We start from the raw sequence: 19388 nt of genomic DNA on the forward strand, positions 1-19388 counted from the left end.
GAACTCGTCCGGTAACTGTTTATAGGTAACTTGTACCTCGGTATTTAATTTTAAGATGTAAAATTTCTCAACGAATAAAACTGTACGGATAGTCCAGCGATATACGTATACGTATTACTTGTCCATGCCTACCAGGGCAAAACAAATAGGAACTATGTTCGAACAAATAGGTAAAAGCTTACATAAGAATCAACAAAATTATAGGAAGGGCAAACGTGGCAACAGGGGATAAAATTAACAGACTCAAAAATGAGTAAAAATTTAACGAAATGCTTCGAATAGAATATCACCAACGTGATAAGAGTTTAAAAATAAACTTGGTAACTATTATCTGAACAGATATGGGTAAGTATCAATTGTATTGAAACATTTTTCTCTACAGGTGGTATTACAGTTATGATACGAACGCAAGATGCACCTATGTGCAAATAACCGAAAGGTAAGTACTTTACAATTATACCTAGCTCGGGAAAATACGTAGAAACGAATGATTGAAAAATTTATACATGTACGAAAACGTACACATTTTTTGATTTACTATTTTAAAAACCTGAAACGCTCGTTCCGCCTCACACTAACCTACTCACACCTCACTCAAATTACTCGTACAGTTTCACTCCTGAAAACACATAAAAAACATCGTATATTTGAGACAGAAATAGGTGAGTTGAATAGAGAAGGCGAAGAAATAGGCAGGTACCTACTTGCCTTGAAATAATACATAAGAAATGCCAGTTAGAAACGTACGTTTCTTTTTTCTAACTCCACGCCCACCAAAGTGACTAATTACCATAAAAAGGTTCATTTTTTGCTGCAAATTACTCAAACACTCATCGTACGATGAATACGAACCTTTTTCGGTAACAATTCATCGACCATTAAAATGGTAATTAATGCATCGTTCGATGCCCTGCTCAGCGAAAAACAACCACGTGCGTTGACCCAAACATGTTTTCTACACACGTGATGACAGCGAATAGGTTCGTACGAACAATATAACACATCTCAGGGGTCGGTTTCAAGGCTAAAATTACAATCAAATTCCTTTCAAAGGACCAAATATTCACTAGCGTGACAACTACGGATTTATTACCTATAAAAAATCAACTTGAAACCGAATAAGATATCCAAAAGACCGCTTCCTAGTGCGTAATAAAATGAAACAATACGCACATTGCACGAACGTGTTTCTTCTGCTTTTCGTAGAAATTTGACTACGCCGCTTGGTCGCCACCAACCAGTCACCTAAGGGAGGGAGAAGGGCAGTTTTTGCGTTAGCAGCTCATTTCTGTCTACTGATATGATTATTCTCTTCTAGTCGCTCGTGTTATCATCATGCTTACGCTGGAAGAATGCGAAACGTTATCGCGCATTTTACTGATAATCAAAGAAATACTTGCTCTCGTTCGAGAGATGCTTTCCACCCTCCTCTAAATTATATTTATACAAAAAAGGCATCGAGCGACGCGCGCAGACGGATTCGAATTACTATCTATTGCACATATTGTAATCGGTTCCATTATATTCCTGTCTACCGCCCGGCTACAGTTCGATCTTTACGTTTTTAAAATTATCATTGTATTTTTTATGTATGTTATTATCGTGTGTGAACGTTTTGCGAAGTATCAGTGTTCGATGAATCGAGTATTTTATTACCATTCTTGTAAATTGCGCGAATAATATGAATTTTTTGTGCGTACATTACGTGTTATATGTGTAAATACTGCGAGTACGATAATCCTCTAGTGTCGGTGTGTCGCGAATTATATATCTACGAACGCAGAGTGTTCGACATCTCGGGTACGTGTGTACGATTCGTGGAAAAACTTTACCGATCGCGAGTGAATTCAACCATGGCCGACGACCAAATTACGGTAATCTTGTGCTCCAAATGTCACAAACCGATTTTCGACCCAAACCAACGAGTAAATCATGATAATTTACCGACGCTGGCCGCCACGCGCTGCCACGCTTTTCACCCGTTTTGCCTTAGCCAAATGCGAGGTGAGTCGATGGCTTCCGACGAAAATGGCAATTTTGTATTATGCCCAGAGCTGAATTGTAACCGAGCGATAAGGCCACTCGACGCGAACTTCATTAGTCCGGCAACCGATCAAATCGCCGCAGCTCCAATTGCCCGTCCGGACCCACAAATTGAACTCGACGCGGCCCGCCAACGAATTTCGAGGTATGAATACATCATGGAAAATTATCGCGAATCGGTGCAAGATAGAGATGCGACGATTCGCCGCTTACAAAATCAATTGCAGCACCAGCGAGAAGTCAATCGCCAACTACGTAACGAGAACGCTACGCTCGTAAATCGTAACCAAGCTACCAGGCCGCCGCGAGTCAATGTAGCCAGTCGCAATATGCCTAATCGTAACGCAGCTGTTACTAGTACCACCGATCAGCGACGTGTATCCACGACTTCGACGACTTCGACGAATACCGATACGACTCCGGCAAATACCGCCACAAACGCGGTGACGACTTCGACGACCAACGCCACGAACGTGACATCGCCGACACCTGGTATGTCTTCTGGAAACGTAGCGACCGTACGGCCTTTCGATAATGCTACGTCTCACCGCCGACCTACGAATTCGCACGCTGCTGCCGCATTGTCCAACTACGAATACGATACGCCGATGCGAGATCTACCCCAATATAATGCAGATGGATCGATCGCAACCATGGGCTTCCGACCCCTTCGATCTGGTCCAGCGCCAAGCAACGACAGATACGAGGCGATTCCACCTACCGCACGCAATCCAACGAGCAAATTCATCACCGAGCCTGCGAAACCTGCCGAGAAACAAAGACCGCATTGCATGGCAAATCTTTCGAAAAGCCACAATCGTTTCTACAAAAAATTCAAGATCGACTCCAAAATGCTCAAGCCATTCTATCCGCTCAACGCCCTACCTCACGAGTTTACGACACTTGGCGTATTCGTCGGCGAAAATGACGCGAGATCGGCGGTCGCCGCACAAGACGTGTTATTGGCTGGTGATGGATTTGTGCTAGGTGTAGCTGAATGGATTATGTACCAACGCGATATACGCGAATACATGCATCCCGGTCTGTATGGACGCGAGATTCGTATTCGAGAATTCATCAGCACGCTCGCAAGTTTCAAACGGCTACCGCCTCGCCTCATCATCTCCATTGGTAATCTTGATGCGTTCGATAATTTCGACAGCGAAGAATTCAAAGAACTATTTCGCAGATTAATCAAGATTTGCCGCGACCGCGGAGTGCGTGAAATTTACGCTGTGCCAATTATTCAACACGCGGAGCAAGATGAAACTGTATACGCTTCGGTCATGTCAGTGTTTGAGGTGAACTACAGCACCATGCTCGGCGGACGCTACGCATTGATCGACCCTTATCCGTGGTTCGTGAACTACACCCCGACAGTAGGTGAACGACCTCCCATGTACACGATACAGGAACATGAGGAGTTCGCGGTATGGATACGGCACACGTTCATTCCGCCGACCAACGATGCCAGCGAGGCAATACGTCAACGGTATCGAGAACCCGAAAATCTTCTTCGCAACCCGACGGCAGAATCGCAGTCCGAAAATGAATCTTCGTCGACGACTGACAACCGCCAGCTGACGCATGGCCCAGCTTCGACGTCGCGCGACGCTCAGCCGCACCAGGCCGTCAACGATTTGACTGAAGACGATGCCCAACCTGGCCCATCGACGAAAGCCGCACACACCGAGAGTTGGGTAAACCTTACCGCCGGCCAAGACTCCGAAAACCATACCAACGACGACGTTTCAACGGCCGAAGAAAAAATTGACGAAAGCGAAGGTTTTTCGGGCGTTCGAGCGAACGAACAGGAAGCACGGCCACCAACGCCTCAACCGGATAACAACGACGATGCCGATAACGATTCTGTCGATTCCAAACTCCATATTGACGAGGACATGAAATCGCTATCTACCACGGTCTCAGAGCTGAGCGACGATGAAAATCAGCAAGCTGAAAATACTGGAAAAACCGACGGCGATGCGACAACCGCTCCAAATCTAACCACGGACGAAGAAATGCTCGAATAAGGTTCGTTTGTACAATTTATCAATTTCAAACTAACAGCATGATATTGACGTACGTCATTGTTATTGCTTACGTTTGCATGGTACTATGAAGCTCATGCTGGAAAAATGTAGACCAGAAACAAAATTGAAAAAGAGGAATTGTCCCATCTCTATTCAAAATCAATACTCGTACGAGTAATTTTGCATCGATCTTTTGGTAATAAATGTTGGAACTTTGGCAACTAAGGATTTTTTATCGATGCAACATGTTTTCTTAATTACTCAAAATTTTTCTCGTGTAGTTTGAAAGTGATAAATTTCGTTACCTTCGTTTGAATACTACCCAATCTTTGACATAATGGAGTATCCATTAAAATTACCGACTATGACTTTTTTGTAAATATTTACCACCGAATCGTGACATAAGTTTAAAAAAGCGTATTTGTTTAAGTTTTTTACAATGTTATGTAGTTGTTTGAGTTAAATTTAAGCCAAATTTTTGATATATTTTTTTTTTTTTTTTTATCGAGGTTAAATTTTGGAATTTAAATTTTACATTTCTGCACGAATAGTGCCATCTGCGATCTTTATGATCAATAACCTCGAAGTGCTTTTCTATTTTATTTCATACCAGTTTGTACTAAATAGTATTATTTTACTTTATCCTTTCTTACCAATTGTTGAATTTTTTTGCAGTTTTTCCGTTACATAACTGTAATTCGTTTATCTCGAGGATGTTGTTTTAATTTTTATTGTTTTTTCCTTAATAATTTTTTTTTTTTTTTTGTATTTAACGAACGTTACTTTACTGTATAAGTCTGAAGAAGTAAGACTGAGTATCGTAATAATTTACAAAACTATTTTGGGTATTTATTCTTTATTTTATCAATAAACAATAATCAGTATTTACAATGCATGTTGTAACCTATACATCGAATAAAAGTACAAACTTATTCTATAATTTGCACATTTTTTCTTCCTAAACGTTGCACTTAATCGTAAGAATGAATACGAACGTAAATACAAACCGGCTCGGAGGCGTTAATGACCCATAAACCTGAAACATAAAAATAGAAACAATTGTGTTAGTATACAAGGTGTATAATTACGAGCCTAGTTTAAATCCAAATTTAATATTTTTTTTTTATTTTTTTTTTGATTATTATTCACAGTAGTTACATCGAAATAATAGCAATAGTTGGTAACCGGTTCTCACCTGTTTTGGACATGTTGACTTGGACATCGAACTCGCAGCTACGTACGTAGCTCTTATTCGCTTCATCGTTCAGAGCTCAGGCGGCTTATCTTCAATCGATCCATATTCTCACCTTTTTGGACGGATATCTGAAACAAAAAAGGATCGTATTATTGCTAACTGGCAACTTTTTCGATGTCGTGTATCCTAGGCTAGAGCTAGGTAGTTACGTGTATTTGTTGAGTACATTGTATTTCGAGTGATCGATCTCTGGTGGCTCAGTGGGTCACGTACGCGCCTGCTTCAACACCTAGGGTGCGCTGTGGTTCCAAATTTGAGAATTTTCTTCTTTCTTCTCTGCTCACCAATTTCTCATCCGAGAAACTCATGGGGGGCAGCAGGGTCCGTACGGACAGTGTTATCATTAAGTCATGTCTATGTCTCACACCGTGATTTCCTCTGCTGGGAACTTAGCTCGCTGAGTCATAGCTGAGTAAACCTCGGAGGGCATATGTTAGACGGATATGCCTTAATGGTAACACGTATGTGTATAAACAGGTAATTTAACCCTTCCAGCACCGTTCGGTGATGTGGTTGGTAACAATGAGTGGTCAAGGTGTCAAATGAGCCTTCCAGCTTCTTTGGCAACTGGACCAACTTGTAGTTCGTTTTCGTGAAGCAAGCGAGTTGCCAAGTTAATATGTCCTTAATTCTTTAGAGCTCCGGCCCTAGGTTTAAAGTGTTTTTGTATATTTTATAATTTAGTAATAATTTAGTAGTGTTAACGTAATTTGTAATTCCCCCCGAATAATCGTTGTGTTGAACCCTTTGAAGTGCTCCGAGTCGGTTTTAAGTTGTCTTTATTGACAAATACATTCGTTTACACGAACTTTGCGTATGATATTGTATTGTGTTCGGTAGTGTACTAAAAGCCCTAGCCGAGGTAAGTAATTAGTTTTATTACGATTACACCAGTGCATTCTCCGTATCCGATTACCTGCTTATTCGAGTAGGTAATTAGTCAGTAGGTATCAAATATACGAACGTATATTTAGTAGGTACCTACGACACAATATTATTTTATCAACTTTGACTATTTTAACAAAATGTAAGGTCTTTTTAGCCATTTCTGATTTTAAAAAAAAGCAAGAAGTTTGAACAGTTTTTGAAAAAAAAGGGAGACATTTGAGAAGTATTTTTGCAAAAAAAGACAATTTTCAGCAATTTTTCAATTTTTCTGAAAAGCGAATCATTTTTTGGCAATTTTTGAAAAAACGAGAATTCTTGTCAATTTTTGTAAAAACGACCAGAAACAAAAAAACAAGAATTTTTGGGAATTACTGACAATAAAGTGGTGCTTTTTGGCAACTTCTGGCAAAAAAAGAGACGTCTGGGTAATTTTTGAAAAAAAAGGAAATCTTTTGCAATTTTCCTAAAAAGCAAAAAATTTTTGGCAAAAGCAAGAATTTTACAATTTTAGCAAAGAACAGCTATTTTGAAAAATAAGTATTAGCAATTTTTTGAAATTTTTAACAAAGAAGAGAAGCTTATTTGCAAAAAACGAGACTTTTTGGTAACTTTTGACAATAATTATTCATAATAAAATACTGAGACTTTTCAATCTTGTCAAGACACGAGAATTTTTGGAAGGACTTTCGGACAAATTTTTGGAGAAAAATGTTTTCCAAATTAATTGGATGGTTACTTACTCTTTTCTAGTTCCTAATAGGTAACTCAACAGTCAACACTTTTCGAATTTTCGAAATTGCTCAGGCGCAAAATTTTCAAGTCGCTTAATTTAATGTAGAAACGAACTGCTCAAAAGCGACGACTTGGTAACCTATTAAACGAGTTAAAATTTCGCGTGAATTTTAAACATTTCAATAAAAACGTATGTACTTGAATATTTTTGAAACATTTTCAGAATGATTATTGAAATTTTTAAAAGTGTCACGTGACCTATCAAAATGAGTTGAAAACGTTTTTTGAGCATTTATAATGAATTTTAAACCAAAACTGAGCAATGATTCTCGGGATTTTTTTTTAAAGCCACACACGACTTATCAAAATGGGTAAAAATTTTGCGAGAAGTCCAAATATTTTAATCAACACTTTTTTTGAGCTTTTCTGAAGAATTTTGAGCCAAAAATTAGGTGATGGTTTTTGATATTTTTGAAATTAAAATGGCTAAAAATTTCTTGAGAAATTCTGACGAATTCTGAGCTCAAAATTTGGCGGTGATTTTAAGATTTTTGAAATTAGAATGACGAAAAATTCCATGAGAAATTCTAACGAATTTTGAGCTCAAAATTTGGTGGTGATTTTAAGATTTTTCGAATTAAAATGTCTAAAAATTTCACGAGAAATTCTGACGAATTTTGAGGTCAAAATTTGGTGGTGATTTTAAGATTTTTCGGATTAAAATGTGTAAAAATTTCACGAGAAATTCTGAAGAATTTTGAGCCCAAAATTTGGTGGTGATTTTAAGATTTTTCGGATTAAAATGTGTAAAAATTTCACGAGAAATTCTGAAGAATTTTGAGCCCAAAAATGGGTGATGGTTTTTGAGATTTTTGAAATAAAAATGGCTAAAAATTTCTTGAGAAATTCTGACGAATTTTGAGCTCAAAATTTGGTGGTGATTTTAAGATTTTTCGGATTAAAATGTCTAAAAATTTCACGAGAAATTCTGAAGAATTTTGAGCCCAAAAATGGGTGATGGTTTTTGAGATTTTTGAAATAAAAATGGCTAAAAATTTCTTGAGAAATTCTGACGAATTCTGAGCTCAAAATTTGGCGGTGATTCTAAGATTTTTGAAATTAATATGACGAAAAATTCCATGAGAAATTCTGACGAATTTTGAGCTCAAAATTTGGTGGTGATTTTAAGATTTTTCGGATTAAAATGTCTAAAAATTTCACGAGAAATTTTGACGAATTTTGAGCTCAAAATTTGGTGGTGATTTTAAGATTTTTCGGATTAAAATGTCTAAAAATTTCACGAGAAATTCTGAAGAATTTTGAGCCCAAAAATGGGTGATGATTTTTGAAATTATGTACAATGGCAAAAAATATTTCCAATAAAAACATCAACAGCATTTAGAGATTTAAAAATGGGGGGGGGGGGTATTCACTTTTAAATACAGAAAGAGAATTTAAAAATTGAAAACAATTTAAGAAGTGAGAAAGATGATCCAATTCAGATCATTATAAGTGCTGTAGGTTCAAAATTTTTCCATTGTTGATCCCTTCTGTCTCTTTGAGACAAGTTTGGATCTGGAGATAATATGATTCGAAAAATTGTATTCATCATTCTCAAAAATGTAAATCTCGATTTACTTATCAACTAAATTCTTCAAATTTCAAATTTTAGCCTCCCAAGGGATATTTCCTCTCGGAGAGTGAAGTGCTGACTCAAAGTTGCCCTGAATTCTCAAAATGTTTCGTCACCACATCACATTTTACAAAAAAAATTGAACTTTTTTGTGAGTAATTTTTAGTAAAATATTATTCATGTTCTCATCTTCTTCTCAAAAAAAAAACTCGTATTTTTGAGGATTAACTATTTTTATTATTGACTTGTCAGATCAAAAGTCGATTTTTGAGCTCATTTTATCAAACTATTGAATTTCTTCTACTAGAAAGAGTGCATTTGAACCGAACAAAATTCAAGATTTGAAAGTAAGAAAGACAGAAAGAGCAAAAGAGAAGCCAACCTTCTTCCAAATTTAACAGAACTGATTTCCAAATTGAAAAAATTAGGCTTCAAGTTGAAAAATTTTCAAAAATGATCAGCTTTTCGTGAAAATTAAAGAAAAAAACTGGAAAAACTACTAGGAAAATTTTCGTTTCAAGTATCGAATAAGGAGCAAACTTACAACTTGAGTAGATAAAAGGAAATCTTACACAGGGCATATTTCACTAATACTTCCAATCCTACAACCCTTCCAACTGAATTTCCCATTGATCCTAATCAGCCAAATCAACAACCCTGAAAACGCTGCAGCGAGTTTATTCGTAAAAACACGTTAATTTATATCTTTCAGGGAACAGCCAGAAAAACTCATAACCGCAGAAGAAAACGAACAAAAACCCGCCAAAGACTTTAATGAAATACCAATTTATAACTACGTATCGTCAAATTCGAAACCATTAAAATGGAAGGAATTTATGGCCTATAATGAACTAGCAGAGCCTGAAATCCCTTCTGTATTAGCGGTAAGTCATCTTTTCTCAATCCTTATACCTACAGATTTAACGCAGCAGCCGTAAATATTTGAACGAGAATGAAAATTTGCTTTATTCTTCGTATTTCTTATGATCATCGTACATATTTGTATTATAGGTACAACTTTAATATACTTATACTACATCGAGCTTTATTTACCTTTCAGTTTTCGTGTTTACTGAATTCGTACATTACCTATGTGTTTTCGTTCGGTTTATTTATTTTTGTTTCAATTTGTAATTGAAAAAGTTGAAAGAAAAGAAAACTTGGCGAATGGAATCGTGGAAGAAAAAATTTAATCGAGTTGTTACATAGTTCTTAAAAAAGTACATTATGTTTTCACTGAGGTGGGCCATCATTTTAAACGTTCGACGAAAAGTTGAAAAAAAATTGCAATGAGTCTTTCTTCTCCCCCTTTCCTGAAATTTTGAAACATGAGATTGAAACAGGTCCGATTTTAGGATCGAGCGATCATTTCGAGTCCCTTCTTCCTACCCCAGAACGTAAAAATGATGCACAGTGACTCAAAATAAAAATCAAACTATGCATAATTTTTCATAAAAAATGGGAAAAGACTTCCAACAGTTCAAAAAATCACCCTTCTGCGATCAAAATGGCTAAAAATCGACATAATTCTACGAGTACAACTCTAAATCGAAATAATGACTAATTGTAACTCTATTTTACAGATATGGATTTACGGTCTGACCATAAACAAGCACAAAAGTATACATCAACTATACTGCATATTTTTACATCTGATACCAGCCCTAATAGTAGACACATTCGCCAGAATAATCGGAAAAGAGCCAAAGTACGTATACCTCTCGAGGCCTCATCATACCAAAAAAACAAAAACCTTGAGATATTTTGTGAATTTTTTTCCCTAACCCCTCAAAGCATGCCTACCTATAAGTTCCATATATGTACATATAGCAAAAATTATACAAGAAAAACATACCGCGTATACGATAAACTAATTACAGTGTTTTTAAAACACCCGAAAAATAATCAATGCCAACGAGAACGACTTAAACAGACACAATTTTATTTTTTTTCGCAGATTATGGAACGCGTACCAAAAAATTCACAAATTCTCCGATGTCATATCGTATTTCAGCACCAAACAGTGGACATTCTTGGACTCCAACACCAAAGACTTATTCAACAGATTAGATATCAAAGACAAACGACTGTTTGATTTCGATTTAACCAAATTAGACTGGAAACAATACTTCTACTACCATATTCGAGGAATACGCGTGTACTTGGTCCACGATAGCTTAGACACCGTTCCCAAAGGATTAGAGAAAAGAAGAAGGTAAGTTTTAGGAAATCTTTCGTCGAAAGGCGCTATATACCTACGAGTACAGTACGTGTTTTGAAAAATTACTTTTTAAACGATTATTCCCTAATTTACGATACAAGTACGTGCTTCGGAATTCGCGCAGATAATTATATATTAGTTTAGACAGGATAATACCAAGTTAGATAGAAATCGATGCAATTCAAGTAGTCGCCATCGATTTGCCTATCGTTTAAGTAATCTGCATCAACATGTTATCAAACTGGTTTTCACCTCATTATTTCTTCAAAATTATAATTCGCCGAGTAATTATCGTTGATCGGTTTATAATCAGAAAATATGTACGCTGCTTTAATTTTTAATAGAGAAAAATCCCCAATTGCTCGGAGGAGGTAAATATTCCGTACGTTTATTAAGAAAACAAAGCGTACGGAAGACGGATTAATTTAGCCTTCCTCCTACACCGCCTACTTCGCCTTACCTTATGGCGAATGTTTCGGATTATGTACCTATAGGCTGGTGATAGTGAAGGGAGGGGGGTGGTTTCGCAGCAATTCTCGTACATATTTGTTTTTAAAGCTAAACTTTCAAGGTGTGTATTATGAGTAAATTTTAGACATTTTTTTGAACTTGACCTGCGGGGAAAATGTAGTTTGGTTTTTTTTTATGCTCAAGTAGGTACATATTACAACTTATCAAGTTGTATGTACCTCACCTACCTACACATGTTCTGATGAAAAAACTTTGAAATGAAAATTCGCGTTATTATTTGACGAATTATTGATCTGTGTAGAAGCTCCGTAAATTTTCAACTTTCACACAAAGACATGAAATAATGTTGAAAAAAATTCACTGGTGCAGGGATGGAGGGACGAAGGAAGGGGGAATGATTTCGAAATAAAAATTTGAAATATTACTAGAAAAAAGTGCAACTTTCAATTCTGAATCCCAGTAAGAATCTTGATTTTCTCAATTCTCAATAGAAAAAAATCTAGACTTTTTACACCAAGTTGATATTAAAAAAAAAACTTCCAAATTCGATAGAAATGCGCCTCCAAGCTGTAAACGTTCCTCTAATTTGTGAACTACACTTCAGTTTCGGTTTCTCACAACCCCCTTCCCCTCCCCTCCCTTCCCAATATGAAAAAAGTTTCAAAATGAAATTCCAAAAAAAAAAAAATGTCGAACATCATCAGAACAGTAGGTCTAGGAATAGTGCTGGAGTTACTGAAGAACGGGCAAGATCAATTTTCTAGAGGATCAGAAAAATAGAAAATTTCCAATCACGCATGTTTTTTCAGAACAACATGGTCCTTAATAATTTTTTCAAGAAGTCGCGCGATTTGATTTGAAAATTTTCTTGGATGTAGTTCATATGGTAGCAGAGCGTGGTTTTTCTCTAACGAAGGAATGAATGTAATCTCTTTTTTTTCATTTTCAACCTATAATCAAAAGTTTTCAACTGATCTTATAAATTTTGAACTTTGAATTTTGACTATTTTCTTCTTGTTCTTCAGAAAACCATCAAATTATCGTTCGTGAATGATTCACCAAAAATTGAGTAAATGAATCGATTCGTTCGCGAACGAGACTCTTATACGAGTCAAATCGTTTGCGAATGATTCATCAAAAATTATTCAAATCGTTCGTGAATGAATCACCAAAAATTAAGAAGATGAATCTATTCGTTCATGAATGATTCACCAAAAATCAAGAAATTGAATCTATTCGTTCTCGAACGAGTCACTTATACGAATCAAATCGTTCGCGAATGATTCACCAAAAATTACTTAATTCGTTCGTGAATGATTCACCAATCACCAAAAATTAAGTAAATCTATTCGTTCGTGAACGAATCACTTATACGAATCAATTCGTTCGTAAATGATTCACAAAAATTATTGATCCGTTTGCGAATGATTCACCAAGAAATCAATCAAATAATATACAGATTAAAAGAAAACCCACCTACTATCCCTAACGAACCCTCAGAAATTCAAAAATTCATCTCCCTAATAAGAAACATCAATCTCACAAACCAAATTTAACCCCCCCCCCCCTTACGGGTGTAATAATCTTGTAATTATAAACACCCCAAAAAAAAAAAATTCGTATTTGAAGAAAAATCGGTATTACTGCTGCGTGAGTGTTTTCAATCCACCCTTCGTCTTTCACTCGAAAGCCTGTGTTTCCCATGACAATGAGATTAAAATGTTCTAACTGGAACTGTAAGTTTCTCTCAGGAGAATTCGTTCATTTTTAAATGACTTGATTTGAGCCTATTTTTTCTCTAGACAGTTCTGATGGTAAGCTAAAGAGGGCACAACTCGAGGTATCTACTTTCGATTCGAACGAGAATACAATTTTTGGAAAAAGCAACGTCTGAAACTTCAACAATCAAAATGTCATTTTCCCAAATTAATTTCTCAATTTTTAGTAAATTTTTAAAATTATGACAATTTTTCGAAAGCCAGAACTCGACTATTAACATATCTACTGCAATTAATTTTTACACTTTCTGAAAGAATTTAAGAATGATGGAAAAGTTGAAAACCGCCTTGGGGGTTTCAGAATGACCGAAAATTACGAAATTCGGTTTGGAGTAGTCGAAAGCAAATTACCTAAGAAGTATCTTATCATTGATACGAAATTCCAAACTTTAAAAGTTTCATGTAAGTATTTTTATCAAAGGCATTTAAACTAGACCTTCGACTTCGCGGAGTTCGATGAAAATTTAATTTTCAGTTCAACTATTCAATATCAATCAGCCCATAGCCGGGTGTCGATGAAGTTATGCATTCATTAGTATGAACTAGAAGATAAGGAATGATAACAGTACTTAATTGTAACAGCATTTTTTTTTTTTGAAGTGTTTTCACAGCAGTGTCTGATAATTAAACTACTACGTTACTATTACAATTACATAGGCCTATTCATCAATATCAGCGAAACACTGATAATCTAAAAGTATCTCTTTTTCCTCTTCCGTTATTTCATAAGGTTTTGAAAATAATTTCTTGAACATCATTTTACACGTGTTTGCGAATTCATTACCAGTGAAAAAATTTACCACTGATGACATCATCTTTTCACAACGTTTCAGATCACCTTTGTCTACATCCGATATCTTAATTGTGTCGATGTCGCACGATTTGGAGTAAACTGTTCTTCGAATGGTTTCAACAATATCGCTTATCTTCCCTATTTCATGATTTGGAAACGATCGTCTTACTTAGTTCCAAAGCAAACTCCTTGATTCCATCATTATGATTACGAAACGGTTTCATTATTTTCTCACATCCGGCGTTTTCATACTCATTGAAAAATAGTACCCATTCGCAAAAAACTTCAATCTGATCAGTCTAGTTCAATTTGTAACGATGAATTCCAATTTTTCCTTCAGGATCCGTAGCGGGAATGAGAATATCCTTCACCAATAAGTAACGTCAATTCATCGTCAGTTAATCGTTTGTATAGATCTTCGGTTCGATGTATTGATTTTTTTGCGTCGATTTTTTTCATAATTAAGATCTTTAAATCTCTAAAGTGCTTGACGAATTGAAAATTCATGTATTTATACTGAATTATCATAATTCCATTTCGTACCTTTCTGGCGCAATCCTTTAGATCAGTTGTAGGTATACTTTTGACGTTCGATAAATCGTCGCCTTAAAGGCAACGGCGTGTATGTCCAGAATTTTCGATTTTGAGGTTTTAGTATCACTGGAAAGCTGAGATTGAGACGAACCTAGTGGTGTCACAACAATATTCTTAATTAGACGGGAAAATTATCAAAAATTGAAATCAAAATAATTTTTGGATTGGAGTATGTCCAGCTTATTTGCGAAAAGCGAGTATGTCCATTTTGTTTGATGAAGTTGTTCAACATCAAGTTTTTTTGTATTAGGTAGATATAAGTAGGCAATATTGTGTAGTTTTTACAGTATAGGTAGTTAGGTACACATTTCAGACTGACGTTACATTGGTTCCAAATTAGTTTTTTTTGCGTTCAGTTGATAGTCGTTGTTCATCATTACCTAATACCTACCTAGTGATCTTTATCAAATTTGGAACTGCACAATTTTTCTTCCAACTACACATCGATTTTTTGGAACTACACAATACGTGTGGAAATACTCGTTAAACTAGGCACTGGTTTATTGCACAGTTGATTAATTTTCATTTATGAAATATGGACATACTCGTTATTACTTCTTGACATCATGGACAAGTGCTTTTCTGGACATACACGCCCTTGCCTTTAAGGTGACGAAATGATTTTGCTTGAAGAATAAATTCATGTTGAGGTATCGTTTCTCTTCTGGATAATTTATCAACGTAATCCATTAACTGGAAGTGGGTGGTTCTTTCAATGGATTCACTCTTTATGAAATTCAGAACACATAAAGTCACTATCACAAATACAACTTTGAACATTTTGGTAAATTTTGCAACAATAACAGAGCAGACTAGTCACACTTGATGTTGAATGATTGAATTAAAAATTAAGTTTTCATCGCGCTCCACAAAGTCGAAGGTCGAGTTTAGATGCCTTTGATAAAAATACATGAAATTTTTTTTAAGTTCGGAATTTCGTACTAATGATAAGATAAATGTTAAAGATAAGTTGATACATCGTTGTTGGTAAATTACGAAATGCCTCAGAGTCTCCACTCGACCCCCCCCCCCCCACACACACATCATTACCGACGAACTCTACCATGAAAGGACCCATATTCCTCACATACGTTGTTCGGACCCCTAAATTTAGAAAATATTGAATGACGTAATAGGTTAATGTTGAACCGGCCATCTGTGAGTCCCTCTATCTAATCATGGGAGGGAGCTACGGGCGTCTAAAGTGTACCAAATGAACAAAAAATTAAAAACTGTCAAAATAAAAAATTCGACCGGGGGAGCTTGTAGCGCATTCTTTTAGCTAAAAATTGCAATTTTTGGCATTGGCCTACCTTCATTTTTAAAGGATTTATGCAACTTTGAAGTTTGGAAACAGATCAATTTCAGAAAAATTTCAAAATAAAAAGTTTCCTCAAATTTTACAGAAATTGATCTGTTTCCAAACTTCAAAGTTGCATAAATCCTTTAAAAATGAAGGTAGGGCAATGCCAAAAATTGCAATTTTTAGTTAAAAGAATGCTCTACAAGCTCCCCAGGTCGATTTCATTTTTTTACTACTTTTTTGACCAAATTCACTTCTCACTACCAATTATAAAATCACTACTTTTTCCCTGCTTTCACTGCCTGTTACATACCCTGCATTTTGAAAAAAAAAGACGTTAAAATTAATTTGGACGGTTTTCAGACCACTTTTTAGAAAATCTAAAATTTCCAAAATCTACCAGAAGACTCCAGAACAGCCTGAAATCACCTCCAATCGACTCAGCATGTTAAAAATGGGGTACTAAGTAAATTTCATCTCAACAACTCAATCGGGTAGCCAAAAAATGTCGTGGAAATTTCAATTTTCAAAAATCTGCTAGGGTGCTCCAGCTGAACTACCACTCAAAATGATTCGAAACCGTTTCCAATCGATTTGGAGGGTCGAAAACAGGGCACACGCTAAATTTCAGTTTTCTTGGTTTCTTTGGTAAAATTTTGATATTTTTCCCCATTTTTGACCCAAGTTTGATTTTTCAAAATCGTTTGTGAACTGAAAAATTTGATCTACTGTTTCCAAATTCGTACTCGGAAAATCAGATCACCTCGATTCAAACCTGATAAACAATTATTCCAGCTAATCTTCAAATTTTGAGATTTAAAATTTTTTTTTTGATTTTCCATTGAAAATAAAATAGTCACAGGTGTTAAAAGTGACTTACGTAACTTTTTTCATAAGGATTATAAAATTACTTACTAATTCTCATGCGAGAGTTCATATTCTATCATTTTTGGAAAGAAATTTGTACTCACCTGAAACAAAGAAAAATTAAGGTGGATTAGTTAGTTATAAAATTATTGATCAATAAACACAAATTAAAAATTCTGACGATCTCGACGTTTAATAAAAAGCCAGAAATGAATATTCACAAATAAAGTATCATAAAAAGTGTAAAAATTATGGCGAAAAAATCACTCAAAAATATCAAAAATTGATGAACCATCAGAAAACGTCCAAAATTTGAGAAAACGTCTCATTTGGGTTTGCACAGACTGCTTAGATTATTGAAAAATACCAAGAATTAATCGGAAATTCTCAAAATTGAATGATGGTTTGGCAAAACTGCAGAAAGTGTCATAAAATTTATCAAATTGATCGCCCCCCCCCCACCATGATTGAAAATTACCAGAATTTGATTTTGGTGTCTATAGGACTTTTTTGTTGAAAAAATCACTACTGTTTTCACTAAGTATTTTTTTAGAACATTTTCAAAAAAATTGAAACTGGAAGAAAATCTGTATAAAAAGTATTTTTCAATTTCAATCGAATAATCAAAAAAAAATAATACGAGAACACATTAATGAATTTTTTCACTACCTTTTTGACTAAATTCACTACTTTTTCAGTACTTTCCTGGTGTTGTACATGGAACAGCAACTTGCAGCTAATATTTAGTTTTGCTGCAAAGAGCCTAATCTGGAAATTGAAGGAGATTTTCACAAATCCAATTTTTGAACATGAATTGAATTCTGCCATGATTTTTTGAGACGTATTAAAAAGGTTCTCCGACAAAATTGCCTATCTCTAAAACTGAAGGCGCGACGGGCAAATAAATTTTTAAAGATGACCCAAAATTTCTGAAAACTATCGTTTTTTGGTTCCTTAAATTTCCAAGTTACACAATTTCACGAAATGACTTTTATTTGCTCGTCTTAAAAAGTTACACAAGAATTTACCTATTTATGGACAAGTTCCCTATCTTTAAAATTTAAGGAGCAGCCGAGCTTTGAATAAAAAATTGAGAAAAACATATTTTTGACCTTGGAAATGGGCTGTACTTTGGAAAATAAACAAATTTTGTCATTATGAAATCTTTGAAATTGAAGGGATCAGAAATACTTTAAAAGAAAATATTTTACAAGAAACAAATATTTCTGACCCCTCAAAGTTGGGTAATTTTTTTTTTTTTTTGGTGTTTGTAATTACTTGATTATTACACCCGTCGTGTGAGAAATTCATGATGAAAAACTGTATTAATTTTCCAAATTACTATACCCATTCTCAAAGTCAAAAATGCGTTCTTCTCAATTTTTTCTTTCAAAATATTTCTAGCCCCTTCAATTTTAAAGTTGGGCAAAAATTCATCATGACAAAATTTATTTATTTTCCAAAGTACTACTCATTCCCAAGGTCAAAAATACGTTTTTTTCATTTTTTTTGGGGGGGGGGGAAGCTCGGTTGCCCTTAAATTTTTAAAGACAGGGAACTTTGTCCATTAATAAAGTTTTTTCAAAGTCGTACCCGGGTTATATCCAAATCTGAAGTTTTGACATCCACTCACCTGACACCCTGTATAAGAAACCCTGAATTTTTGGTAATGAGCGTATCGTGATCCCAGACCTTCAAAACGTGTAGAAAAATCACTCCCCGGACCCAACTTTCACTATCGCAACGAGCACAATGCTCGAATTTTCTAAAATTGGAATACGTATACGTATAGGTAATGTAAAAATACAAATGGCATGTACTGTCTGCTGTATATGTAAAGTTGAATAAAAATAAATCAATATCGGTCGTCGAATAACGTCTATTTTATTGAAAAAGCTATTTTGACAACGTCCTATTCGTTACCATTACAATTAAGGTTAAAGTTGTACGTTTTTTTCATTTTCAGATTAATGATTGCCCATTACTCGTTGGTCACGCTGTTCTGGTGCTTTTTATTGTATGTCGCTTTTCTAATATGCGGATGGATTTTTAAATAGATTATAATCAATTTCTCACTTTAATAAAATATCGATTCTTTTTTTTTTGTATGAATGTACATATACCTATAATAGAATGCTACTGTAATATTTTCTTGTTTTTTACTGTATCTATACCGGGATTTATGCCGTGTAAAATTTTTTTGTTTCTTTTTTTGTACTTTGGTATCTATGTGATTTATTTATAACAATTCGTACGTATAAATGAAAAATAAATATTTTTCTTCTTGTTAATTGTGTTTGCGATTCGTTTATCTTCAATACAAGTACCCGCCGAAGACGACTTAGCAAACCACCCACGATGCATTACGTTATGAGAAGTTGAATGAAAGATGCTGCTTTCGAGCTTTTATCGTCGTATATATTTTCGTTTTATCAGCGAGAAATTTGCATAACAAGGGATTTGGGTGATTTTTAAATATAACGAATTTAACAAATGTACGTTTTGTGCTCGCTTTAATTTCACGACGACGAAGACGCGATGTGACTAAACAAGACACGAGACTTCACTGTGAGATGTTCTTATTCGCTTATTGTCTTTTGTCTTTATATAATAACGATATTTTCGTTTCGAGTGAATTTCGTTTCTGCGCAAAAATCACGATTAGAAACCAATTTACGTCGCGCGAAAGATGCTATAAGTAATAATGACGAAGAGAGAATAACAATAACGTTTTGTATAAATTTCAGTTTTCACAGTGCTCGTAGCTTATACGAGTA

The 19388-nt window shown here is 35.2% G+C and overlaps 2 protein-coding genes and 1 long non-coding RNA gene across 4 annotated transcripts in view; 1 reads left to right on the top strand and 2 right to left on the bottom strand.

The window, feature by feature from the left end:
* LOC135838583 (fatty acyl-CoA reductase wat-like) overlaps positions 1 to 18902 on the top strand; it is a 107575-nt gene extending 88673 nt beyond the window's left edge. For both annotated transcript variants that reach the window (XM_065354267.1, XM_065354268.1), the window contains exons 8-11: positions 9297 to 9468; positions 10168 to 10292; positions 10542 to 10799; positions 18578 to 18902. In XM_065354267.1, coding sequence (XP_065210339.1) covers positions 9297 to 9468; positions 10168 to 10292; positions 10542 to 10799; positions 18578 to 18668 — 646 coding nt within the window. In that variant the 3' untranslated portion in view covers positions 18669 to 18902. The remainder of the gene's footprint in view (positions 1 to 9296; positions 9469 to 10167; positions 10293 to 10541; positions 10800 to 18577) is intronic.
* The window catches only part of LOC135838591 (NADH-cytochrome b5 reductase-like), a 280351-nt gene that overhangs the window by 212944 nt on the left and 48019 nt on the right, over positions 1 to 19388 (bottom strand). The window lies entirely within an intron of this gene.
* LOC135838596 (uncharacterized) lies at positions 4791 to 6404 on the bottom strand. Its single transcript, XR_010557437.1, has 2 exons — positions 5272 to 6404; positions 4791 to 5112 (listed from the first exon to the last, which is right to left on the bottom strand). It is a non-coding gene; the product is annotated as an uncharacterized LOC135838596 (long non-coding RNA).

The sequence above is a fragment of the Planococcus citri genome, chromosome 3, assembly GCF_950023065.1.
Source record: "Planococcus citri chromosome 3, ihPlaCitr1.1, whole genome shotgun sequence".
NCBI classification, from domain to species: domain Eukaryota; kingdom Metazoa; phylum Arthropoda; class Insecta; order Hemiptera; family Pseudococcidae; genus Planococcus; species Planococcus citri.